The sequence below is a fragment of the Erinaceus europaeus genome, chromosome 15 (assembly GCF_950295315.1).
Source record: "Erinaceus europaeus chromosome 15, mEriEur2.1, whole genome shotgun sequence".
In the NCBI taxonomy this organism is placed as follows: domain Eukaryota; kingdom Metazoa; phylum Chordata; class Mammalia; order Eulipotyphla; family Erinaceidae; genus Erinaceus; species Erinaceus europaeus.
Genome location: NC_080176.1, coordinates 19,382,729 through 19,408,993, shown reverse-complemented (window position 1 = coordinate 19,408,993; position 26,265 = coordinate 19,382,729). Strand labels below are relative to the sequence as shown.

At 46.3% G+C, this 26,265-nt stretch overlaps 1 protein-coding gene across 1 annotated transcript; it reads left to right on the top strand.

The window, feature by feature from the left end:
• The first annotated feature begins 1,736 nt into the window (after window positions 1-1,736).
• Window positions 1,737-25,882, top strand: LOC103119742 (cardiotrophin-2-like). Its single transcript, XM_007530066.2, has 3 exons — window positions 1,737-1,845; window positions 17,779-17,924; window positions 25,424-25,882. The coding sequence occupies exons 1-3, from the start codon at window positions 1,737-1,739 to the stop codon at window positions 25,880-25,882; spliced, it is 714 nt and encodes a 237-aa protein (XP_007530128.2).
• Window positions 25,883-26,265: the final 383 nt, after the last annotated feature.

Below are 26,265 nucleotides of genomic sequence, written 5' to 3'. Positions count from 1 at the left end.
GGGAAGATAACATAGTGATCCTGCAAAAGGACTTTCATGTCTGAGACACCAAAGTTTAATTCCATAACCACCATCAGCCAGAGCTTTTTTTGTTTTAATTTCTTTTTCTTTATTATATCTGTTTATTTTTTCCTTTTGTTGCCCTTGTTGTTTTTATTGTTGCTGTTGTTATTGATGTTGTTGTTGTTGGATAGGACAGAGAGAAATGGAGAAAGGAGGGGAAGACAGAGAGGAGGAGAAAAAGACAGACACCTGCAGACCTGCTTCACCGCCTGTGAAGTGACTCCCCCTACAGCTGGGGAGCTGGGGGCTCAGACCCGGATCCTTACGCACGACTCCCCAACCAGAGCTTTTAAAAAAATCTTTTGCCTCGGAGTCGGGCACAAAGCGCAAGGACTGGCATAAGCATGGCAGTTCGAGCCCCAGGCTCCCCACTTGCAGCGGTGGTCACTTCACAGGCCCTGAAGCAGGTCTGCAGGTGTCTTTCTCTCCCCCTCTCTGCCTTCCCCTCCCCTCTCCATTTCTCTCTGTCCTATCCAACGGTGACGACATCAATAACAACAAAAATAATAACCACAACAACAATAAATAGAAAAACAAGGGCAACAAAAGAGAAAAATAAATAAATATTAAAAAATGTTAAAATAAATAAAAAATGGGAGTCAGGTTGTAGCGCAGCAGGTTAAGCGCAGGTAGCACAAAGCGCAAGGACTGGCTTAAAGATCCCATTTCCAGCCTCCGGCTCCCCACCTGCAGGGATGTCACTTCACAGGTGGTGAAGCACGTCTGCAGGTGTCTGTCTTTCTCTCCCTCACTCTGTCTTCCCCTCCTCTCTCCATTTCTCTCTGTCCTATCTAACAATGATGACAACAAAAACAACAACAATAATAACTACAACAACAATAAAAAAACAACAAGGGGGGGTCGGGTGGTGATGCAGTGGGTTAAGCGCATGTGGCACAAAGCACAGGGACCGGCGTTAGGATCCCGGTTCGAGCCCCCAGCTCCCCACCTGCTCCCCACCTGCAGGGGAGTCGCTTCACAGGCGGTGATGCAGGTCTGTAGGTGTCTGTCTTTCTCTTCCCGTCTCTGTCTTCCCCTCCTCTCTCCATTTCTCTCTGTCCTATCCAACAACGAACAACATCAACAATAGCAATAATAATGACCACAGCAAGGCTACAACAACAAGGACAACAAAAGGGGGAAAATGGCCTCCAGGAGAGGTAGATTCATGGTGCACCGAGCCCAGCAATAACCCTGGAGGAAAAAAAAAAAAAAAACAAGGGCAACAAAAGGGAAAATAAATAAATAAATATTTTAAATAAATAAATGAAAAATAAAGAATAGAGTAGATTGCATAATGGTTCTGCAAAATGATTCTCATGCTTGAGGCTCCAAAGTCCCAGGTTCAATCCCCACCACCATATGCCAGAGCTGAGCCATGCTCTGGTAAAAAAATACTATATATATATATATCTTATTCAACATCAACAATAACAGCAACAACAACAATGGAAAAAAAACAAAGATGACCACCAGGAGCAGTAGATTCCTAGTGCAGGCACCAGGCATCAGTGATAACCCTGGAGGGAAAAAAAAAATCGGAAAATAAATCAAATGAGGGTAGTATGGGCTTCTGGAACCACACTAAAGGGCCATCTGAACCCGACACATCCCCACCTCCCCCAAGCTGCTCCTGGCGATGACCCCCGATCGTTCACTCCCACCCCTGTGACATGTCCGTGCTGTACCTGCTGATCTTTTGGCCGAAGGAGAGCAAAGGTAGCAGGTACAGGTTTAACTCAAAATTCATTGGGACAACCTCAAAAACAAAACACCTGGCAGGTAAGTCTGGGCAAGGGCCTCCCCCACCCCCCACACTGTGGAGGGTAGCTGTGGTGCAGAGAGAGAGAAATCATCTCTGGGAGAATTAGGGGATGGTGGGGTCAGCTGTAAGTGAGGCCACCATCCACCTATGAATAGCATGAGATCAAGTATCTGCCTCCTCCTCCCCATCTCCTCCTCTGCCAGCCAGCCTGGCCCACGCCTCAGTGCACCCACTCAATGGTGCAGGGTAATCCCCTGACATCACCACCTCCTGCCCAGCATGGGCCCTGCCCACATGCCTGGCACACAAGCCCCCACCTCAGAACCCATCTTTCTCTCAGCCTCCACCCTCCTCGGGTCAGGAGAACTCCAGCTCCAGGCCCAAGCTGGGGGTCAGGAGTTTCAGTATTTATTTATGTAAACTGGGGAGGGGGAGAGAGAACTAGAGCATCATTCTGGCACCTGCAACGCTGGGGACTGAACTCGGGATCTCATGGTTAGAGGTCCAAGGCTTTATTTACTGCAGCTTCCCAGGTCTCGGAGTCAGGAGTCTAGTCCTGGCCATGTGGTGTGACTCCAGGTATGTAAACTCCCCTCTCTGGCCCTAGGATTCCTCTTCTTTACCTGTCTGACTTCTCTCAGCACCTTGTCATTTAGGAGACCTTAAATATGCCCTTTTTTCCTTTTATTATATTTATTTATATATTTTCCATTTTATTATCTTTTTAAAAAATTGTTGTTGTAGTTATTATTGTTGTTACTGACGTCATCATTGTTAGATAGGACAGGGCAGGGGGAGTCGGGCGGTAGTGCAGTAGGTTAAGCGCATGTGGCACAAAGTGCAAGGACCGGTGTAAGGATCCCGGTTTGATCCCCCAGCTCCCCACCTGCAGGGGAGTCGCTTAACAAGCAGTGAAGCAGGTCTGCAGGTGTCTCTCTTTCTCTCCTCCTCTCTGTCTTCCCCTCCTCTCTCCATTTCTCTCTGTCCTATCTAACAACAACGACATCAATAACAACAACAATAAAAAAACAAGGGAAAATAAACTGTTAAAAATTAAAAAAAAAAAAGGACAGAGAGAAATGGAGAGAGGAGGGGAAGACAGAGAGGGGTATAGAAAGACAGACACCTGCAGACCTGCTTCACCGCCTGTGAAGCGACTCCCCTGCAGGTGGGGACCTGGGCTTGAACCGGGATCCTTATGCTAGTCCTTGCGCTTTGCGCCACATGAGTTTAAACTGCTGCACTACTGCCCAACTCCCCTTAAAAATATTTCTTAATCTTACTATATGAGAAGAGAGAGATAGAACTAGACCAGAACTAGAACCAGACTCTGGGGTACTTGTAATACCTGGGATCAAACTCAGGAGCTCATTCTCTCCCTCTCTCTCTCTCTATATATATATATCTATATCTCTCAAAAATTATTTATTAATTAATGGGAGAGATAGGAGTAAGAAGAAAAACAAAAACAAAACAGACATCATGCTGGTACATGTGCTGCTAGGGATTGAACTTTGGACCTCATGCTTGATAGTTCAATGCTTTATCCACTGTGCCACCTCCCAGATCTCTCTCTTTTTTTTATTTCCTTTTGTTGCTCTTGTTGTCTTATTGTTGTAGTTATTGTTGTTATTGATGTCGTCGTCGTAGGATAGGACAGAGAGAAATGGAGAGAAGAGGGGAAGACAGAGACAGGGAGAGGTGAGGAGCCAGGGACTCGAACTGGGATCCTTCTGCCGGTCCTTGTGCTTTGTGCCAAATGTGCTTAACCCGCTGCACTACCGCCCGGTTCCCTCCCAGATCTTTCTTAAGATTTATTTTATTTTACTTTATTTATTCCATGAGAGAGAGAGGTCAAGGAGGGAGCTAGACTAGCACTCTGGGGGTACTTACAATACCTGGGATCAAAAACTCACCAACTCTCTCTCTCTCTCACTCTTCTTTTTTAAATCTCTCATTCTCCCCTTTTAATTTTTTAAAAATATTTATTTATTAGTTATTTTTTGTTGCCCTTGTTTCTATTATTGTTGTTGTTTTTGATGTCATCGTTGTTGAATAGGACAGAGAGAAATGGAGAGAGGAGGGGAAGACAGAGAGGGGAAGAGAAAGACAGACACCTGCAGACCTGCTTCACCGCTTGTGAAGCGACTCCCCTGCAGGTGGGGAGCCAGGGGCTGGAACCAGGATCCTCACGCCGGTCCTTGCCTTGGGCTTTGTGTCACATGAGCTTAACCCTCTGCACTAATGCCTGACTGGCAAACAAACGCTAGAAGAAGAATGCCTGACTCCTTTCCCTTTTATTTATTTATTTTTTATCTTTATTTGTTGGATAGAAACAGCCAGAAATTGAGAGGGTAGTGGGAGATAGAGAGGGAAAGAGAAAGAGAGACACCTACAGCCATGCTTCGCCACTCACAAAGCTTCCCCCCTGCAGGCGGGGACCAGGGGCTTAAACTCAAGTCCTTATGCATTGTAACGTGTGCTCAACCAGGTGCACCACCAGCACTCAGCCTCTCTCTCCTATTTATTTATTTAAAATTATCTTTATTTATTGGATAGAGACAACCAGAAATCAAGAGAGACAAGGGTGATAGAAAGGGAGAGAGACAGAGAAACACCTGTAACACTGCTTCACCACTCATAAAGCCTTCCTCCTGGGCAGAGGGTAGATAGCATAATGGTTATGCAAAGAGACTCTTGTGGCTAAGGCTCCAAAGTCCCAGGTTTAATTCCCCAGACCACCATAAGCCAGAACTGAGCAGTGCTCTGGTAAAAAGAAAAAAAAAAAAGGTGGTCTGGGAGGTCGCACAGTGGATAAAGCATTGGATTCTCAAGCATGAGGTCCTGAGTTCAATCCCCGGCAGCAGATATATCAGAGTGCTGTCTGGTTCTTTCTCTCTCCTTCTATCTTCTTGAAAAATAAATAAAATCTTTTATTTAAAAAAAAATCTTTCCCCCTGCAAGTGGGGGACTGGGGACTCAAACCTGGGTCTTTCTTTACACATTGTAACATGTGACACCATCTGGTCCTTCTTTTTCTCTCTCTCTCTCTCTCTTTTCACCTCCATTTCTATCTCTCTCTTTTTTAGATTTACTTTATTTATTTATTTATTACATGAGATAGAGAGAGAAAAGGGGGGCACACCAGATTGCATGCACACTATCATGTAAGGACATGGATTCAAGCCCACACTCCCCCACCTGCCGGGGAGTCGCTTCACAGGCAGTGAAGCAGGTCTGCAGGTGTCTATCTTTTACTCCCCCTCTCTGTCTTCCCCTCCTCTCCCCATGTCTTTGCGTCCTATCCAACAATGACGACATCAATAACAACAACAATAATAACTACAACAATAAAACAACAAGGGCAACAAAAGGGAAAATGAATATTTAAAAATTAATTAATTAACCAATTAATTAATTAAAAGTAAAGAGAAGGAGACAAGGCAGAGCAGCGTCCTGGTCCATGTGCTGCTGGGTATCGGATCAGGAACGTCAGGTAGGCGAATCCGATGCTCCGCCAGCTGAGCTCTTTCTCCAGCCACAGGCTTCCTGCTCTCAGGTCTGATGTTGTACCCACTGGGCCCCTGCCCAGCCCCAGCCCCCTATTTTGGTTTTTATGAGTCCATTGCCTCCACACACACACACACACACTCCACTGTGTCCTCCTCATGCAGGGACCTGCCCTGTCTCGTGTTCCCCGCCAGACAGCACACAGTAGGGCTCTGTGGACACACACTGGCTGCATGCCTTGAGAGGAGGAGGTGCAGGGGGGTCGGACAGTGGCACCCCAGTTGAGCGAACACGTTACCATGCATAAGGACCCTGGTTAGAGTCCCTGCTCCTCACCTGCGGGAGGGAAGCTCCAGGAGCAGGAAAGCAAGTTCTGTCTCTTTCCTCTATCTCTCCCTCATCTTTCAATCCCTGCCTTAGAGTCACCAAAGCCACTGGTGCCCCCTGCCCCAGCCAGGGGAGACTAACCAGATTGGTTTTGAGAGGTTATCTAGAGTACAATTCCTGTCTCAACCTAATAAAAGAAGGAGGAGGAGGAGGAGGAGGAGGAGGAGGAGGAGGAGGAGGAGAAGGAGAAAGTGTGGGGGGAATGGCCACTAGGAGTGGTAGATTTGGCACTGAGCCCCAGTGATAACCCTGATGGCAATTAAATAAATAAGTGAAAATAAAAGGGCAGCAGTAGATAGCATAATGGTTATGCAAATAGACTCTCATGCCTGAGGCTCTGAAGTTACAGGTTCAATACCCTGTACCACCATATTAAGCCAGAGCTGAGCAGTACTCTGGTAAAAAGAAAGAAGGAAAGAAAGAAAGAAAGAAAGAAAGAAAGAAAGAAAGAAAGAAAGAAAGAAAGAAAGAAAGAAAGAAGAGAGGGGCTTGGGCGATAGCACAGCGGGTTAAGTGCTCATGGCACAAAGTGCAAGAACCGGCATAAGGATCCCGGTTCAAGCCCCCTGGCTCCCCACCTTCTGGGGTGTCACTTCACAAGCAGGGAAGCAGGTCCGCAGGTGTCTATCTTTCTCTCTCTCCCTCTGTCTTCCCATCCTCTCTCAACTTCTATCTGTCCTATCCAACAACAACAACAGCTATAACAACAATAACAATAACAACCACAACAAGGGCAACAAAAAATGGGAAAAATAGCCTCCAGGGGCAGTGGATTGGTAGTGCTGGCACTGAGCCCCAGCACTAACTCTGGATGAAAAAAAGAAAAAGAAAGAAAGAAAGAAAATAAAAGGAGGAGGGGTGCATTCCTGTCCCTCCACACCAGCCCAGATGGGGAAGAGGGGGAGAGGATGGGAGAGGAGGGGAGAGGAGGGGAGGTTAAGGAGACACTGGGGGCTGACTGGCTGCTCTAACACCCAGGCCAGACTGAGGCTGAGCATGAATCTCCTGTCCTCATAGAGAGAGAGACTTGAACCCAGCACTCACCTTGCTGCCCCCCCTACTTCCTATGGGTGGGGGTACTGCAGGGGCGCCTAGGGCTCCCTGTGAGTTGGGCCAGGTCAGAGGGTCGCCAAGTGCCAAGGAGCACTCAGGGGAGCAGGCAGAGTGGTGGCTGGATTCTGGGCCCTGCCACCATGGGTGCACATGTGGTCGGTACATGTGGTCTGGACACACAGTGTGTTCACACATCTGTACACTGATGTGTAGCATGTGTGGGCCTGGCAGGCTGAGCCAGCTGAACCATATGCAGCCATCAGCACTAGAGAGGGCTGTTTCCTGAGGATAGGGATATTTATTTATTTATTTATTTATTTTCTCTTTCTCTCTTTTTGTTTTTTTTTAACATTTGTTTATTTACCCTTTTGTTGTCCTTGTTGTTTTTAAAATTTATTTATTTATTTATTTCCTTTTGTTGCCCTTGTTTTTTTTTTAATATATATATATATATTTATTTATTTCCTTTTGTTGCCCTTGTTGTTTTATTGCTGTAGTTATTGATGTCGTCGTTGTTGGATAGGACAGAGAGAAATGGAGAGAGGAGGGAAAGACAGAGGGGGGAAAGAAAGACACCTGCAGACCTGCTTCACCGCCTGCAGGTGGGGAGCCGGGGGCTAGAACCGGGATCCTGAAGCTGGTCCTTGCACTTTGTGCCACCTGTGCTTAACCCGCTGTGTTACCGCCCAACTCCCCCCCTTTTTTTTTTAACATAGTATCTTACATCCTTTTATTTTTGCTTTCATTGCAATTGCAACTCTTACTTGTGCTTTTAATTTATATTGCATTAAGTATAAAACCTCAGTTCAAATTGTTCATGAAAGTCCTTGTTGTTTTTTACTATTGTTATTGATGTCATCGTCCTTGTTGGATAGGACAGAGAGAAATGGAGAGAGGAGGGGAAGACAGAGAGGGAGAGAGAAAGAGAGACACCTGCAGACCTGCTTCATTGCTTGTGAAGCAACTCCCCTGCAGGTGGGGAGCCAGGGACTCAAACCAGGATCCTTGTGCACATCCTCGTGCAGGTCCTTGTGCTTTGTGCCATGTGCGCTTAACCCGCTGCACTCCCACTTGACCCCCATTTATTTTCTCTTTATTTCCTCCTTTTTTCTAGAGCACTGCTCACTCAGCTCTGGCTTATTATGGTGGTGCATGAGATTGAACCTGAGAGCCTTAGGCATGAGAATCTTTTTGCATTATACTATTTCCCCTACCCTCCTTTTTAAAACGTTTGTTTTAATGGGAGAGACACACACATAGAGAGAAACTAGAGCACTGCTTAGCTCTGGCTTATGCTGATGCTGGGGACTGAACCTAGGAACTCAGAGCCTCAAGCTTGAAAGTCTTTTACAGAAGGAGTCAGGCGGTAGCGCAGCGTGTGCAAAGCGCAAGGACCAGCGTAAGGATCCTGGTTCAAGCCCTGGGCTCCTCACCTGCAGGGGAGTTGCTTCACAGGTGGTGAAGCAGGTCTGCAGGTGTCTATCTTTCTCTCCCCCTCTCTGTCTTCCCTTCTTCTCTCCATTTCTCTCTGTCCTATCCAACGACAGCAACAAAAACAACAACAACAATAATAATAATCACAACAATAATAAAATAACAAGGTCAACTAAAGGGGAAAAAATGGTCTCCAGGAGCAGTGGATTCATGGTGCAGGCACTGAGCCCCGGCAGTAGCCCTGGAGGCAAAAAAAAAAAAAAAAAAGAAAGTCTTTTACAGAATGATTATGCTGTCTCCCCAGCCTGGATTTACTTTTATTTATTACACGTGAAAGACACAAGGCAAGAGGGCCCAGGTGGTGGCACACCTGGTTAAGTGCACCATGACAGTGTGCAAGGGCCCAGGTTCAAGCCCCTGGTCCCACTTGCAGGGGAGAAGCTTCACGAGTGGTGAAGCAAGGCTGCAGGTTTCTTTCTGTCTCTCTCCTTCTCTATCTCCCCCTCCTCTCTCCATTTCTCTCTGTCTCTATCCAATAATAAATAAATAAAAACATATTAAAAAAATAAAAGAGAGAGGGGCCCAGTGGTGGCGCACCTGGTTGAGTGCACATGTTACAATGTAGAAGGACCCAGGTTCAAGCCCCCAGTCTCCACCTGCAGGGGGAAAGCTTTGCTAGTGGTGAAACAGTGCTACAGGTATCTCTCTGTCTCTTTCCTTCTCTGTCTCCCCCTCCTCTCTCAACCGTGCTCTATCTTTATCCAATAAATAAATAAAAATAATAAAAATTAGAAAGAAAAGAGAGAGACATGAAAGCATGACTCTGATCCATGAGGTGCTGAGGATTGAACCAGGAGCCACTATCATGCTCTGTCAATTAAACTATCTCCCCAGATGATTTTTATTTTATTTTTAAATATTTTAATTATTTTTACTTATTAGATAGAGACATCCAGAAATCAAGAGAGAAGGGGGTTATTATGGAGAGAGACAGAGAGACACCTGCAACACTGATTCATCATTTGCAAAGCTTTCCCCCTACAGGTGGGAACAGGGGGCTCAACCCTGGTCCAACACATTGTAACATGTGCCTTCAACCACCACCCAGCACTGCTGATTTTTATTTTACTAGATATGACAGACAGAAATTGAGAGGGGTAAAGGGAGATAGAAAGGCAGAGACTCCTCTAAGACTGCTTCATTGCTCATGAATCTTCCACCCCCTGCAAATTGGGAGTTGGGGGGCTCAAACCTGGGTCTTCAGGCATGGTAATGTGTTTGCTCTATCTGGTACACCAGGAGGTGGGGAGAGATGGAATCAGACCATCACTCTGGCACATGTGATGCTGAGGATTGAACTCAGGACCTTATGCTCGAGAGTCCAACCCTTGGGGCCAGACAGTGGCATACTTGGTTAAATTCTCACATTACAGTGCGCAAGGACCGAGTTTTAAGTCCCTAGTCCCTACCTGCAGGGGGGAAGCTTCAGGTGTGATGAAGTAGTGCCACAGGTGTCTCTCTCTCCCTCTCATTCACTTTTCCCTCTAGGGTTATTGCTGGGGCTCAGTGCCTGTACTATGAACGCACTGCTCCTGGCGGCCCCTTTTCCCATTTTTATTGAAGACAGAAATTGAGAGAGGAGGGGAAGAGAGAGAGAGAAAGATAAACACCTGCAGACCAGTGCCCCCCCCCCACGCAGGTAAGGAACCAAGGGCTTCAACTAGTATCCTTCCCCTCTCAATTTTTCTGTCTCTATCCAATAATAAACTAAAATATATACATATTTAAAAATATTTATTTATGTATTCCCTTCTTTTGTTGCCCTTGTTTTATTGTGGTAGTTATTGTTGTCGTTGTTGGATAGGACAGAGAGAAATGGAGAGAGGAGGGGAAGACAGAGGGGAGGAAAGACACTTGCAGACCTGCTTCACCACTTGTGAAGCGACGCCCCTGCAGGTGGGGAGCCGGGGGCTTGAACTCCTATCCTTACGCGGGTCATTTGCGCCACCTGCGATTAGCTCGCTGCACTACAGCCCGACTCTCTAAAAATATATATTTTAAAGAGAGGAAATAGAGAAAAAGAAAGAGATACCATAGCATCATAACTCAGGCACTCCCATACGGTGCTGGGACTCCAACCTGGGCTTTGCTCGTGGCAGAGCAGTGCCTTACCAGAAGAGCTATACCTCTGGACGGGAGGGCACGGAATCTGGTTCGACTTACTCCTTCCCCAGCCCCCAGAAGGGACCAGCCTGGTGGGTGCGTGAGGGTGACTGCGGAAACACCACGTCCCCTGAGCGCCCACGTGCAGAGGCAGGCAGGCTCCCCGGCGAGGGCGCACCTGGGTGCGGTGAGGGTGCTCACACACACCCCTCTGGTCTCTCTTCCAAACTCCCGGGGAGCCGAGGCCAGGCGCCGGATCCAGATCCAGGTGAGGCGGGGCAGTGGGCCGCCTCCTCCAGGGAAACAGGATCCCAGGACGTGCGGAGCAGCAGGGAGCAGGGCGGCCCCTTTGTCCCCCTGTAATCCTCACCCTGCTCTGGCCCCCTCCCTGCCCGCAGCCGGGGTTTAAGGTCGAGTTTGGGGGCCTCGGGAGTACTAGAATGTCACCTCCTCCGTGTCCCTTGCACCTGCGCCCCTGAGGGTGTGACTCCTCCTCTCCCTTCTGGGCGGCCCCAGGGCTCGGCCCCATGTATAAGGCTTCCGAGGACGGGTGTCCCAGAGACCCAGAGAGCAAGGCGCCTGGGGGAGAGCATGGGTGAGTGAGGGGTAAGGGCACTGGGTCAGGGCTTGGGGGGCTGGGCTGGCAGCCTCTGCCTCTGCTGACACCCGCCCCACATTGACACTCATTTTTCCAGACAGTTTTATTGAGGGCCTACTATGTGCTGGATAGGTTGTGTTTGGGCATTTGGGAGACACTGCAGTGAATAAACAGACCCAAGTTCATGGCTTCCCAAGATTACATTCTGTACATGGGAAAGGACGGTGATAGAAAAGAGTACAGTCATCAGGTCTGCTGAATGAATGAATGAATGAATGAATGAATGAATGAAAATTCACATTCAACCTCCCCTTAAGTTCTACTTATTTATTTATTTGATAGAGACCGAGAGAAATTGAGAGATGGAAGGGGAAGAGAGAGAGAAATATACCTACAGCACTGCTTCACCACTTGTGAAGCTTTCCATCTGCAGGTGGGGCCAAGGGGTTTGAACCTGCATCCTTGTGCATGGTAGCATGTGTACCCAACCACCAGGTGAGCCACCACCCAGGCCCTTCCCTTAAGTACTGAATTTCTTTTTCTTTTTCTTCCTCCTCCTCCTTTTTTTTTTTTTTTTTTTTTTTTACCAGAACACTGCTCAGCTCTGGCTTATGGTGGTTTGGTGGATTGAACCTGGGACCTTCAAGCCTCAGGCATGAGAGTCGGTTTACATAACCATTATGCTTTCTCCTCCACCCAGTACTGAATTTATAGGGATTCTGCACTGGCTGTAGAAAGGGGGACGTGGGCACAGGTGGTGCAGTAGTTAGAGCATTGGACTGATAAACATGAGGTCCTGGGCCTTCTTCTTCTTCTTCTAGCGTTTGCCCTTCTTCCGTAGCCAGTCAACAGTGTCAGGTTGAGCCTGATGTAAAGTTTTGAGACCTCCTTTGAATCTGGAGAGGTGGCAGTTGTTGACTAAGTGGGTCATAGTCTGTCTGTAGCCGCAGGGGCAGTTCGGGCCTAATCCATGGTATCAAATCTGCCGGAGTGGTGCTCTGGTGTCCCCCCATATATATATTCTAAAGATGTGGTGGTCCGGGAGGTGGCACAGTGAAAGCAGTGGCTCTCAAACATGAGGTCCTGAATTTCATCCCTGGAAACACATGTACTAGAGTGATGTGTGGTTCTTTCTCTCTCCCCTCCTATCCCTTTCATTACTAAATAAATAAAATATTTTAAAAAGCAAAGATTTGTATGCTTGTGGTGAGAGAGAGAGAGAGAGCCAGAGCATTAGTCTGGCACATGTGATGCCAGGGCTCAAATTCTGGACCTCTTGCATGAGATCCCAATGCTTTATCTACTGCAAAACCTCCTGGTTTCCAAATAATTAATTAATTAGCTGATTTTTTAATGGCACAGGATTGTGGCTCACTTATAGAGCTCACACATTACCAAGTGCAAAGGCATAAGTTCAAGTCCCCCCGCCCCCCGCCCCAAGCAGGTGGAAAGTTTCACAAGAGGTAGAACAGTTCTGCAGGTATCTCTTCTCTCTCTCTTTGTCTCTCACTTTTAAAAAAATGGCAAGGGTGAGGGGGTAGATAGCGTAATGGTTATGCAAAGAGACTTTTACACCTGAGACTCCAAGAGTTGCAAGGTCAATTCCCTGCACTACCATAAGCCAGAGCTAAGCAGTGCTTTGATAAAAAGAATAAATAATAAATAAATTTAAAAAAATTAAAAAAATGGGGAGTCGGGCAGTAGCACAGCGGGTTAAGCGCAGGTGGCGCAAAGCGCAAGGACCAACAGAAGGATCCTGGTTCAAGCCCCCCGGCTCCCCACCTGCAGGGGAGTCACTTCACAGGCAGTGAAGCAAGTCTGCAGGTGTCTATCTTTCTCTCCCCCTCTCTGTCTTCCCCTCCTCTCTCCATTTCTCTCTGTCCTATCCAACAATGATGACAACAATAATAACTACAACAATAAAGCAACAAGGGCAACTAAAGGGAATACATAAATAAATAATTTTTTTTAATTAAAAAAAATTAAATGGCAGTGGCAGGTGGTGGCACACACATTACAGTGCACAAGCACCCGGGTTTAAGCCTTTGGTCCCCTCCTGCAGGGGGGAAGCTTTGTGAGTGGTGAAGCAGTGCTGGAGGTATTTCTCTTTCTCTCCTTCTCTATGTCCCCTTCCCTAATAATTTTTTTCTCTGTATCTTGCAAATAAATAAATAAATTTTGTACAAAAAAGGGGGGGGAAGGAAGGAAAGAAAGAAAATGGTATCGGAGACACAGAGCTTAGAGACACCACAATACCACTCCGCCATCCATAGTGCTCCCATATGGTGCCAGGGCTCAAATCCAGGGCCCCGTGCATGGAAAGACACACTCTACCATGTGAGCTGTCTGCTGGCCCTTTGTTATTGTTAATTTATTGGATAAGGACAGAGAGGAAATTAAGAGGGGTTTGGGGAGACCAAGGGGGAAAGAGATATCTGCAGCATAGCTTCCTGGCTTTAGAAGCTGCCTCCTGCAGGGCTCGAACCTTGGTCCTTGCATATTGTAACATGTCTGTTCAAGTAGGGGGTGTATCTCAGTGCTAGAGCATGTGCTTCACATGTGACACGGGTGTTCAACGAGGCGTTCTACCACCCAGCCCTGAACCTGGGACTTTGGAGCCTCAGGCACAAGAGTCTCTTTGCATAACCACTATGGTATCTACCTTCACCCCTCCTTTACAGAATTTATTTATTTATTTATTTATTTATTTATTTATTTATTATTGGGTAGAGGCAGAGAGAAATTGAATAGGGAAGGGGGCATGGAGAGGGAGAGAGACTGAGAGACAGCTGCCACCTGCTTCACTACTTGTGAAGCTTCCTCCCATCACGTGGGGATCAAGGGCGTGAGCCCAGGTCCTTGTGCACTGTAATGTATGTGCTTAATCTGCTGCACCACTGCCTGCCTCCCCCCTTTTTTAAGATTTATTTTTGCAGCTTGGGAGATGGCACGGTGGTTGAGAGGTTGAACTTGAGGCATGTGGTCCTGAGTTCAATCCCTGGCATCATATGTGCCAGTACGATGCTCTTTTTTTTTCTCTCTCCTATTTCTTTTTATCTCACTGAGTCTTTAAAATGTTATTATTATTTTTTCACTTTTATTTATTAAATGGAAATACTGATAACACCATAGGATAAGAGGGGTACAGTTCCACACAATTCCTACCACCAGAACTACGTATCCCATCCCTTCCCCTGATAGCATTCCTATTCTTTATCTCTCTGGGAGCATAGACCCAGGATCATTATGGGGATGCAGAAGGTGGAAGATCTGGCTTCTGTAATTGTTTCCCCACTGGACATGGGTGCTGATTGGTCAATCCATACTCCCAGCCTGTCTCTCTCTTTCCCTAGTGGGGCAGAGCTCTGGGGAAGTGGGGCTCCAGCATACATTGGTGAGGTCATCTGCCCAGGGAAGGCTCCAACCTAGGTCCTTGTGCACTGTAATATGTGCACTCAACAAAGTGTGCCACCACCCAGCCCCCTATAAACAAAAATTTTAAAAGTTACCAAGTGGGGGCTGAGCAGTAACACAGCGGGTTAAGTGCAAGTGGCACAAAGTGAAAGGACCGGCGTAAGAATCCCGGTTCGAGACCCCGGTTCCCCACCTGCAGGGGAGTCGCTTCACAGGCGGTGAAGCAGGTCTGTAGGTGTCTATCTTTCTCTCCCCCTCTCTATCTTCCCCATCTCTCTCAATTTCTCTCCGTCCTAGCCAACAACAATGACAACAATAATAGTAACAACACGGTGGGAATTGTGTGGAGTTGTACCCCTCCTACCCTATGGTTTTGTTAATTAATCCTTTCTTAAATAAAAAAAAATAGTAACAACAACACAGGAATAAACAACAAGGAAGGGCAACATAAGGGGAAAAAATGGCCTCCAGGAGCAGTAGATTCGTAGTGCAGGCACCGAGCCCCAGCAATAACCCTGTAGGCAAAATAAATAAATAAATAAAAAGTTACCAAGTGACCTATTTCACCAGCACTCATTCATATTTAAAACTGTTTGTTTCACGAGGTGGAGTGACAGTAGGGTAGCACTCAAGCATGTACATACAGTGTTGGGGACCAGGAACCTCAGGTAATAAAGTCCAATGCTTTACCTGCCAAATTATTTTCCTAGCTGAGGAATGTCCATTTTTTTAATATTTATTTATTTTTCCCTTTTGTTGCCCTTTTTATTGTTGTTGTAGGTATTATTGTTGTTGTTATTGATGTCGTCGTTGTTAGGACAGAGAGAAATGGAGAGAGGAGGGGAAGACAGAGGGGGAGAGAAAGATAGACACCTGCAGACCTGCTTCACTGCCTGTGAAGCAACTCCCCTGCAGGTGGGGAGCCGGAGGCTCAAACAGGGATCCTTATACTGGTTCTTGTGCTTTGCGCCATGTGCGCTTAACCTGCTGTGCTACCTCCTGACTCCCGGAAAGTCTTTTTTTTTTTTTCTCCAGGGTTATTGCTGGGCTCGGTGCCTGCACCATGAATCCACCATTTCTGGAGGCCATTTTCCCCCCTTTTGTTGCCCTTGTTGTTGTAGCCTCATTGTGGTTATTATTATTGCCATTGTTGATGTTGTTCGTTGTTGGATAGGACAGAGAGAAATGGAGAGAGGAGGGGAAGACAGAGGGGGGAGAGAAAGATAGACACCTGCAGACCTGCTTCACCGCCTGTGAAGCGACTGCCCTGCAGGTGGGGAGCCAGGGGCTTGAACCGGGATACTTACGCTGGTCCCTGGGCTTTGCGCCACATGCGCTTAACCCACTGCGCCACCGCCTGACCTCCCGGAATGTCCATTTTTAACTGATTCATTCCTTTGTGTTATATATACTTTTAAAAAATTTTTCTTTATTGGGGAATTAATGTTTTACATTCAACAGTAAATACAATAGTTTGTACATGCATAACATTCCCCAATACTTTTTTTTTTTTAATCAGAGATCTGCTCAGCTTTAGCTGATGGCGATGCAGGCGATTAAACCTGGGACTTCAGAGCCTCAGGCATGAGAGTCTGTTTGCATAACAATTATGCTATCTACCCACTGCCCTATATACTTTCTTTTTACTTGACAGGACAGAGAGAAATTGAGAGACATTGCCTGGTCTGTTTTATTTTAATGAAAGAGATACAGAGACACTAGAACACTGCTCAGCTTTTGCATACGGTGGTGCAGGCGGTGTAACCTGGGATCTGAGAGTTGCATACATGAAAGCCTTTTTTGCATAATTCTGTCTTCGCAGCTCCATTTGTGTACATTCATTAAGAGCATGGCCCTTACAGCTCAATCAATCTTGTATGTTCAAGTTAGGCCAGAATTACCCTGGCAGAAGATTATCTCCAAACCAGAAAATTTCTCCCCTACAATTGGGGAGTGGGGTTTGAACCCATGTCCTTGTGCACTGTAACATGTGTGGCTTAACCAGGCATGCCACCACCCAGCTCCTACTTGGTAACTTAAAAAAAAAAAAAAAAGAATAACCTCTATTTTATTTTAATATTTATTTGTTTGTTTGTTTGTTTGTTTTTGCCTCCAAGGTTATAGCTGGGGCTCAATGCCTGCACTATGAATCCACTGCTCCTGGAGGCCGTTTTCCCCTTTTTGTTGCCCTTGTTTATCATTACTGTTGTTGTTGCTGTCACTGTTGTTGGATAGGAAAGAGAGAAATCTAGAGAGGAGGAGAAGACACAGAGAGAGAAAGATAGACACCCGCAACCCTGCTTTACCACTTGTGAGGCAACCCCCCTGCAGGTGGGGAGCAGAGGCTCTAACCAGGACCCTTACCCCAGTCATTGTGCTTTGCACCATGTGTGCTTAACCTGCTGCGCTACCGCCTGGCCCCCCTTATTTTAATACCTTTATCTTATTTATTTCGGAAAGACACAGAGAAATTGAGAGGGGAAGTAGAGAGAGACACCTGTAACACTGTTTCACCACTTGTGAAGCTTCCTCCTTGCAGGTAGGTAGGGAGCAGGGGCTTGAACCTTGTACATTGTAACAGGTGCTCTACCAGATGTGCTGCCAGCCCATAGAAATAGTTCACTTGGGGGCGGGTAGCATAATGTTTATGCAAACAGACTCTCATGCCTGAAGCTCTGAAGTAGCCAGGTTGAGTCTTTGGCACCACCATAAGCCAGAGCTGATCAGTACTCTGGTTAAAAGAAAAAAAGAAAAAAGAAATAGTTCACTTGGATAGTGCAGTATTTTACCATGTGCACAACCCACATTCAAGCATGGCCCCTACTTCATTGAAGGAACTGTCCTGCGTTCTCTTTCACTTTTTTTTTTTGTTTGTTTCTAGCATGTATATACATGCAGGCAAACGTGTGTGCATGTGCCTGTATACACAGTGGCTCACGCTTTTGACTTTCAAGCACGAGGTCCCAAGTTTGAGCCCCAGTGTTGTATATTGTATATATAAGAGTGATGCTCTGGTTCCCTCTCTTTCCCTCTCTACTAAAATAAAGAAAAAAGGGGGGGGGGAGTCTGGCGGTAGCGCAGCGGGGTAAGCGCACGTGACGCGAAGCGCAATGATCGGTGGAGTAAGGATCCGGGTTCCAGCCCCAACTCCCCACCTGCAGGGGAGTCGTTTCACAGGCGGTGAAGCAGGTCTGCAGGTGTCTATCTTTCTCTCCCCCTCACTGTCTTCCCCTCCTCTCTCCATTTCTCTCTGTCCTACCCAACAACGACGACAATAACTACAACAATAAAACAACAAGGGCAACAAAAAGGGAATAAATAATTTTTTAAATCTTAAAAAAAAAAGACTAAATCCACAGGTCAGGTGCTGACCTCTGATTTCTCCCACCAGCTGCCCTCTCTGCCCTCTGCCTGCTGACCCTGCTGCTGTCACCAGTCATCCTGGGGGCCCCCATCTCCCCAGCTGAGCCAATCAGTCAAGCCTATAGCCTGGCCCTCTACATGCAGAAAAACACATCCAGCCTTCTGCAGACTTACGTAAGTGACGCAGGGCATGCGTGGGCGGTGGGTGGGAGCACTGCTCATCTGGCCCAGCCTAGAGGAAGCCCAGCCAGACCAGGAAAAAGTTCTCCAGGAGTCTGGGGGTCTGGAGGCTCTCTTAAGGAGGAACACAGCCGCAGGGGTGTTGTCTTCTTTCTTGGGCTCAGTTTCCTTATCTGCAAAGCGAATGGGAACCTGACTTGGCTGAGGGTCAGGACAGTTACAGGATTGCAAGCAAGTGGGCGCGGAGAGAGCGCCACCTGTAGGGCAATAGGCTCTCATGTCTGAGGCCCCAGAGGTCCTGAGTTGAATTCCTGTCACCAGAAGCCAGAACTGGGCAGAAAAAGCGGGTGTGTGTGTGTGTGTGTGTGTGTGTGTGTGTGTGTGTGTGTGTGTGTGTGTGTGTGTGTGTGTGTGTCCAACGACGGGGTCATGATTATTTAAGATTTTTCTTTTTCTATTTTATTTACTAGTAATTTAATAATAGTTCACAAGATAATAAGATTACAGGGTATAGTTCTGCACCACACCCGCCATCAGAGTTCTGTAACACACCTTCACACCCCACCACAATCGTAATTCTCAGAGTCTTAGAGACAGTTTGACCACTTTCCCCCCCTTATTGTGGGGGGGGGATTAATGGTTTACAGTCAACAGTAAAATACAGCAGTCTGTATAAATGTAATATTTCTCAGTTTCCACAGAACATTCTAACCCTCTCCTCTACCATCGTGTTCTAGGATCTGAACACTTCCCCCATCCCAGAATCCCTTACTTTGGTGCAATACCTGAAATCCACTCCAAGTTCTGCTTTGTGTTTTCCCTTCTGTTCTTATTTTTCAACTTCTATGAGTGGGATCATCCCATATTCATCTTTCTCTTTCTGGCTGATTTCAATTAACATGATTCCTTCAAGCTCCATCCAAGATGAAGTGAAGAAGGTAAATTCACCATTTTTAATAGCTGAGTAGTATTCCATTGTGTATATAGACCACAACTTGCTCAGCCACTCATCTCTTGTTGGACACCTGGGTTGCTTCCAGGTTTTGGCTATTACAAATTGTGCTGCTTTGAATATAGGTACACACAGATATTTTTGAATAGGTGTGTTTGGTTTCTGGCCACTTTATTTATTTATTTATTTTGTGAATTCATGTGTTTACTCCTTATCCTTTTAAGTTTTACTTTATTCTTTTAATCTTTGAAATATTTATTTATGAGAGAGAACTAGAGCATTTACTCTGGTACATGTGCTACTGGGGATTGAACTCAGGCCCTCATGCTTGTAAGTCCAAAGCTCTGCTCACTGCATCACCTTCCAGATCACAATTTTCATTAATTAATTAATTAATTAATTATTGCCTCCAGGGCTATCACTGGGGCTTGGTGCCTACACTACAAATCCACTGCTCTGTGAGGTCATTTATTTCCATTTTTGTTACTCTTGTTGTTGTTATTATTGTTATTGATGTTGTTGTTGGATAAGACAGAGAGAAATTGAGGGAGGAGAACTTGAAGACAGAGAAGAGAAGAGAAAGACACCTGCAGACCTGCTTCACCGCTTGTGAAGCGACCCCCCTGTAGGTAAGGAGCCAGGGACTCAAACCGGGATCCTTAAGCCGGTCCTTGTGCTTCGTGCCATTTGCACTTAACCTGTTGCACCACCACCCAACTCCCCAACTTTTTTTTTGCCTCCAGGGTTATCGCTGGGACTCAGTGCCTGCACTACCAATCCACTACTCCTGTTGGCCATTTTCTCCATTTTGTTGCCCTTGTTGCTGTTGCCATTGCTGTTGTTGTTGGGTAGGACAGAGAGAAATCAAGAGAGGAGAGGAAGACAGAGAGGGGGAGAGAAAGATAGACACCTAAAGACCTGATTTACAGCTTGTGAAACGACCCTCCTGTAGGTGCAGAGCCATGGGCTCCAATAGGAAATTTTGTGCTGGTCCCTGTGCTTCGTGCCATGTGCGCTTAACCCACTGGGCTAGTGCCCAGCCCCCATGCCCCCAAATTAAAATTTTTAAACTAATTTTTTATATTTATTTATCCATCCCCTTTTGTTGCCCTTGTTGTTTTATTGTTGTAGTTATTATTGTTGTTATTGATGTCGTCGTTTTATTTGGGTAGGTGGGCGGTAGCGCAGCCGGTTAAGTGCAGCTGACACAAAGTGCAAGGACAGGAGTAAGGATCCTGGCTGGAGCCCCAGGCTCCCCACCTGCAGGGGAGTCACTTCACAAGAGGTGAAGCCGGTCTGCAGGTGTCTATCTTTCTCTCCCCCTCTCTGTCTTCCCCTCCTCTCTCCATTTCTCTCTGTCCTATCCAACAACAATGACATCAATAACAACAACAATAATAACTACAACAATAAAACAGCAAGGACAACAAGAGGGAATAAATAAATAAACAAACATTTAAAAAAGGATTAAAAATTATTTATTTGTTGCATAGAGACTGTCAGAAATTGAGAAGGCAAGCAGAGTAGATAGCATAACACTTATGCAAAAAGACTCTCATGACTGAGGCTGCAAAGTTCCAGATTCAATCCCCCACACCACCATAAGCCAGAGTGAGCAGTGATCTAGGAGAGAAAGAAAGAAAGAAAGAAAGAAAGAAAGAGAGGGGGAGATAGAAAAGGAGAGAAACAGAGAGATCTGCAACACTGCTTTATCACTTGCAAAACTTTCCCCCTGCAGGTGGGGATTGGGGGCTCAAACCTGGGTCCTTGTGCATTGTAACATGTGCGCACAACCAGATGCACCACCACCCAGCCCCTGGATTTACTTATTTAAATCAGAACACTGCTCAGTTCTGATTTATGGCAGTGCTGGGGATTGAAGCTTGGAACTTCAGGAATGAAAGCCTCTTTGCATAACCATTACACTATCTCTCCAGCCATATATATATTTGGAGGTTAATAGTTTACAGTACAGTTGTTGGTGCATGGGTACAATTTCCCATCTCACCAGCTTAAGTCCTTTTCCACCATCATGTCCCAGAACCTAAAGACTTTATCCACTGCCCCACCTCCCAGGCTGCACCAGCTGTGAAGAACCTTAAACTAACAACCCGCTACCTGGGTCTGACCTACATGTGTTTCTTGGTTGGCCCATGTAGTGCTGTTTTTTTTTTTAAATATTTATTTATTCTTTCTTTTCTTTTCTTTTTATTTATCTTTACTGATTTGTTGGATAGAGACAGCCAGAAATTGAGAGGGAAGAGGGTGATAGAAAGGGATAGAGACAGAGAGAGACACCTGCAGCCCTGCTTCATCACGTACAAAGCTTTCCCCTTGCAGGTTGGATACACTCAACCAGGTGCGCCACCCCTCGGCCCCATTAAATATTTTATTATCTTTATTGATTGACTGAATAGAGACAGACAGAAATTGAAGGGGAAGGAGAAGATAGAGTGGGAGAGAGACTGAGAGTCTCCTGCAGCCCTGCTTCACCACTTACGAAGCTTTCCCCCTGCAGGTGGAGACGGGAGGCTCGAGCCTGGGTCCTTGTGCACTGTAACATGTGCACTCAACCAGCAGTGCCCCCCCATGTAGTGCTTGTTCAAAGCTTGAATATGGGGTGGGGGTAGATAGCATAATGGTTATGCAAAGAGACTCTCATGCCTGAGGTTCCAAAGTCCCAGGTTCCATCCCTGTACCACCATAAGCCAGAGCTGAGCAGTGCTCTGGTAAAACAAACAACAAAAAAAGCTTAAATATGTACACCTGTCTAAAGGCCAGTGAAATAGCCCACCTGGAGAGCGCACTGCTTTGCTATGCATGCAACTCAGGGCAAGCCCAGCCCCCACTACAGAAGGAAGTTTCTGTCTTGTGGTCTCTTACATTTTCTGCCTCTCTCTCTTTCTCTTTATACTTTTACTTATTTTTATTATGGGATATATAGAGAGATAAATTGAGTGGGGGTAGATAGCATAACAGTTATGCAAAGAGACTCTCATGCCTGAGGCTCTGAAGTCCCAGGTTCAATCCCCCCGTACCACAATAAGCCAGAGCTGTGCAATGCTCTGGTGTTTCTCTCTGCATTTTTCTCTCTCTGCATCTCTCTCAAAAATAAATAAGTAAACAAATAACTTTAAAAAGAGAGATAAATTGAGAGGGGAGAGATAGAGAAGGAAAGAGACAGAGAGACACCTGCAGCCCCGTTCACCATTTGTGAAGCTTTCCCCCTGCAGTGGGGGACTAGGGGCTTGAACCTGGGTCCTTGTGCACTGTAATGTGTGTGCATAGCCCGGTGCACCACCACCTGGCACCCATTCTCTACCCCTCTTTCTGTTCTTATCACATGCTAAGTAATTTAGTAGTTATCTCTTCATTATTATTAGATAGTAGTTTGGTTTTTGTTGTTGTGTTTCTTTATTTTTCCCCTGAGCACTACTCAGCTCTGGTTTATGGTGGTGTGGGGAAATGACCCTGAAACTTTGGAGCCTCAGGCATAAGAGTCTTTTTGCAGATCAATTATGCTATCCATACGCCAGTCCCATTTGAATACTGCCATTCTTTCCCCAAGTTACATGATCGGCCTGACCTTGGTAGGTTCTGGAGTGTGGGGCATTTTCACTGGACTCCTTCTCAATCTCCTTTGATGTTACTAAACCCCCTTCCAAGTCCTATACTTGCCATCATTCCCTTGACGTGGGGGTCTTGGGCACCCAGAGCCTCAATTTATCCTCAATTTATGTTGGACAAAGTGATGATTTATTACTTAAAGGACTTAAGAATGTGACCTGACATGCTAACATGGCCTGAGAGATGGAACAGTGGATAAAGTGTTGGACTTTCTCTTTTTTTTTTTTTTCTCCAGGGTTATTGCTGGAGCTCAGAATCCGCTGCTCCTGGAGACCATTTTCCTTTCTTTTTTTTTTTTTTAATTTATTTATTTAAGAAAGGAGACATTAACAAAATCATAGGATGGGGGGGTACAACTCCACACAGTTCCCACCACCCAATCTCCATATCCCATCCCCTCCTCAATAGCTTTCCCATTCTCTATCCCTCTGGGAGCGTGGACCCAGGGTCGTTGTGGGTTGCAGAGGGTGGGAGGTCTGGCTTCTGTAACTGCTTCCTCGCTGAACATGGGCGTTGACTGGTCAATCAATACTCCCAACCTGTCTCTCTCTTTCCCTAGAAGGGTGAGTCTCTGGGGAAGCTGAGCTCCAGGACGCATTGGTGGGTTGAGACCATTTTTCCCTATTGTGTTGCCCTTGTTGTTGTCGTTATTGTTACTGATGCCATTGATGTTGTTATTGGATAGGACAGAGAGATCAAGAGAGGAGGGGAGACAGAGAGGGGTAGAGAAAGACACCTGCAGACCTGCTTTACCGCTTGTGAAGTGACTCCCCTGCAGGTGGGGAGCTAGGGGCTTGAACCGATGGTGTTGGACTTTCAAGCATGAGGTTCCTCGGTTCAATCCCCAACATCATAAGTGACAGTGATGCTCTGTTCTCTTTAACTAATAAGAAAATTAATATTTTGTAAAAATATGTTTAATTATTTTTTACTTCCTTTTTTATATTTATTTTCCCCTTTTGTTGTCCTTGTTGTTTCTATCATTGCAGTTATTATTGTTGTTGTTATTGATGTCGTCATTGTTGGATAGGACAGAGAGAAATGGAGAGAAGCGGGGACGATAGAGAGGGGGAGAGAAAGACAGACACCGGCAGACCTGCTTCACCACTTCTAAAGTGGCTTCCTTACAGGTGGGGAGCCGGGGGCTTGAACCGGGATCCATATGCAGGTCCTTTCTCTTTGTGCCATGTGCGCTTAACCCGCTGCGCTACCGCCTGACTCCCAAGTAAACTAATCTTAAGTGAAAAAGGAAGGAAGGAAGGAAGGAAAGAAGGAAGGAAGGAAGGAAGGAAGGAAGGAAGGAAGGAAGGAGGGAGGGAGGGAGGGAGGGAGGAAGGAAGGAAAGAAGGAAGGGAGGGAGGGAGAAAAGAAGGGAGGAAAGGACGGAGGAAGAGAGAGAGGGAAAAAGAAAGAGGAAGAAAGGGAGAGAGAAAGAGAGAAAGGAAGGAAGAAAGAACAGAGAAAAAGAGTGTGCCCTAAGATTCTGTGGATCTCAACTTGTGGAGGTGAGAACTATGGAGAAGCACTCAATAAAATTATACTATCGGGGGCTGGGCAGTAGCACAGCGGGTTAAGCGCACATGGCACAAAGCACAAGGGCCGGCGGCGTAAGGATCCGAGTTCCCACCTGCAGGGGAGTCGCTTCACAAGTGGTGAAGCAGGTGTCTGTCTTTCTCTCCTCTCTGTCTTCCCCTTCTCTCTAAATTTCTATCTGTCCTATCTAACAACAACAACAGCTATAACAATAACAACTACAAGGGCAACAAAATGGGAAAAATGACCTCCATGAGCAGTGGATTTGTAGTACAGGTACCAAGCCCCAGCAATAACCCTGGAGGCAATATATATTTTATTGGAAGTTGGGTGGTAGTGCAGTGGGTTAAGTGCAGGTGGCACAAAGCACAAGGACTGGCGTAAGGATCTGGGTCGAGCCTCTGGCTCCCCACCTTCAGAGGAGCACTTCACAAGTGGTGAAGCAGGTCTGCAAGTGTCTATCTTTCTCTCCCCTTCTCTCTCTGTCTTCCCATCCTCTCTCAATTTCTCTCTGTCCCATCCAACAACAACGACATCAATAACAACAACAATAATAACTACAAAAATAAAACAAGGGCAACAAAAAGGGGAATAATATAAAAAAGAATGTAAAAAATTATATTATCAATGATTTGATGATTAAAATAAAATTAAGAACACAACTAGATGCTGTCAATAAAAAAATGATGTAGGAGGAGTCGGGCGGTAGCACAGTGGGTTAAGCGCATGTTGCACAAAGTGCAGGGACTAGAGTAAGGATCCCGGTTCGAGCCCCCGGCTTCCCACCTGCAGGGGAGTCACTTCACAAGCGATGAAGCAGGTCTGCAGGTATCTATCTTTCTCTCCCCCTCTCTGTCTTCCTCTCCTCTTTCCATTTCTCTGTCCTATCCAACAACGACTACAACAATAAAAAACAAAGGCAACAAAAGGGAATAAATATTTTTTTAAAATTTTAATGATGTAGGGTTGTAACAGTTGTATCAATGAAATAGTTTGCAAATATTGTAATAGCTAGTTAGCATAATAGCATTTATTATATTAATATCAATATATTTATTAATGAGTAGTAATTTTATAGTGCCCTGATTGCATGCCAGGTGCTGTGCTAAGTGCTTTGTGTTTACTGTTTGTCATCTTCCATCTGCTACAAAGGAATTACTAAAGCTGTGATTCAAAGTTCCACTATTTGTATGTGGAAGAAACTGAATTGGAACTTCATGAAGCCCTGGCTGTGTTAGAACCTTCCACCAACTCTCTGAGAGGTAGCGAATGGTGACTTCCTTGTAAAGTAGCCAGTCTCCTACAACATAGATGTGAAGTCAGGAGGTGCCTCTTGGACAGCCCTTCAGTGCCCTCACTTCTGTCTTTTTTCCTCATGCAGCTCCAGTACCAGGGCAGCCCCTTCAGTGACCCTGGCTTCTCTGCCCCTGAGCTCCAGCTTAGCAGCCTGCCTCCGGCTACTGTCTCCTTCAAGACCTGGCATGCCATGGATGATGGGGAGCGACTGGGCCGGGCTCAGGGGGCCTTCTTGGCCTTGACCCAACACCTCCAGCTCGTAGGGGATGACCAGAGCGACCTGAACCCTGGCAGCCCTGTCCTGCTTGCTCAGCTTGGGACTGCAAGACTCAGGGCACAAGGCCTGCTAGGCAACATGGCGGCCATCATGACTGCACTGGGCCTGCCTATTCCCCCTGAGGAGGATACTCTTGGAGTTGTCTCCTTTGGGACCTCGGCCTTTGAGAGGAAATGTCGAGGCTACATAGTGACCCGAGAGTATGGGCACTGGACGGACAGAGCTGTGAGGGATTTGGCTCTGCTCAAGGCCAAATACCCTAGATAGAGGAGGTGGTCCCCAAATACCCTAGATAGAGGAGGTCCCCTTCTCTCCAGGAACTCTTTTCTTCCTTTTGACTAGAAAGGAGATTTATCTTGTTTAGAAGAGAGGGCCTGTGTACCTCTCTATATTTGGGACTATTTCCTGGGAAGTAGACCCCGAATCTTTGTGGTCTGGACCTTCCTGCCTGGGTCCTAGAGTTGTCCTTCCAGATCTGCATGGGACTATCTGGAAAACATTTCATGGACTACTGTGAAATCTTAGTGGCGACTCTTTAAAAAAGCGTCATTTCCCACTCTTCAGGGAGAGGCACTTGGTCTCCTTCCTGCCTTCTTGCCTCTGTCTACCTCACTTCCGGTGCGGAGATGCGAACTTTCTGGCAGATGGGT

Bases quoted from the DNA above. Each gene is read 5' to 3' on its own strand.
- LOC103119742 (XM_007530066.2), top strand. From the start codon at position 1,737: ATGTCCGTGCTGTACCTGCTGATCTTTTGGCCGAAGGAGAGCAAAGGT. The intron at 1,846-17,778 runs GTAAGTCTGGGC...TTCTCCCACCAG, and splicing joins AAAAACAAAACACCTGGCAG to CTGCCCTCTCTGCCCTCTGC. The intron at 17,925-25,423 runs GTAAGTGACGCA...TTCCTCATGCAG, and splicing joins CCAGCCTTCTGCAGACTTAC to CTCCAGTACCAGGGCAGCCC.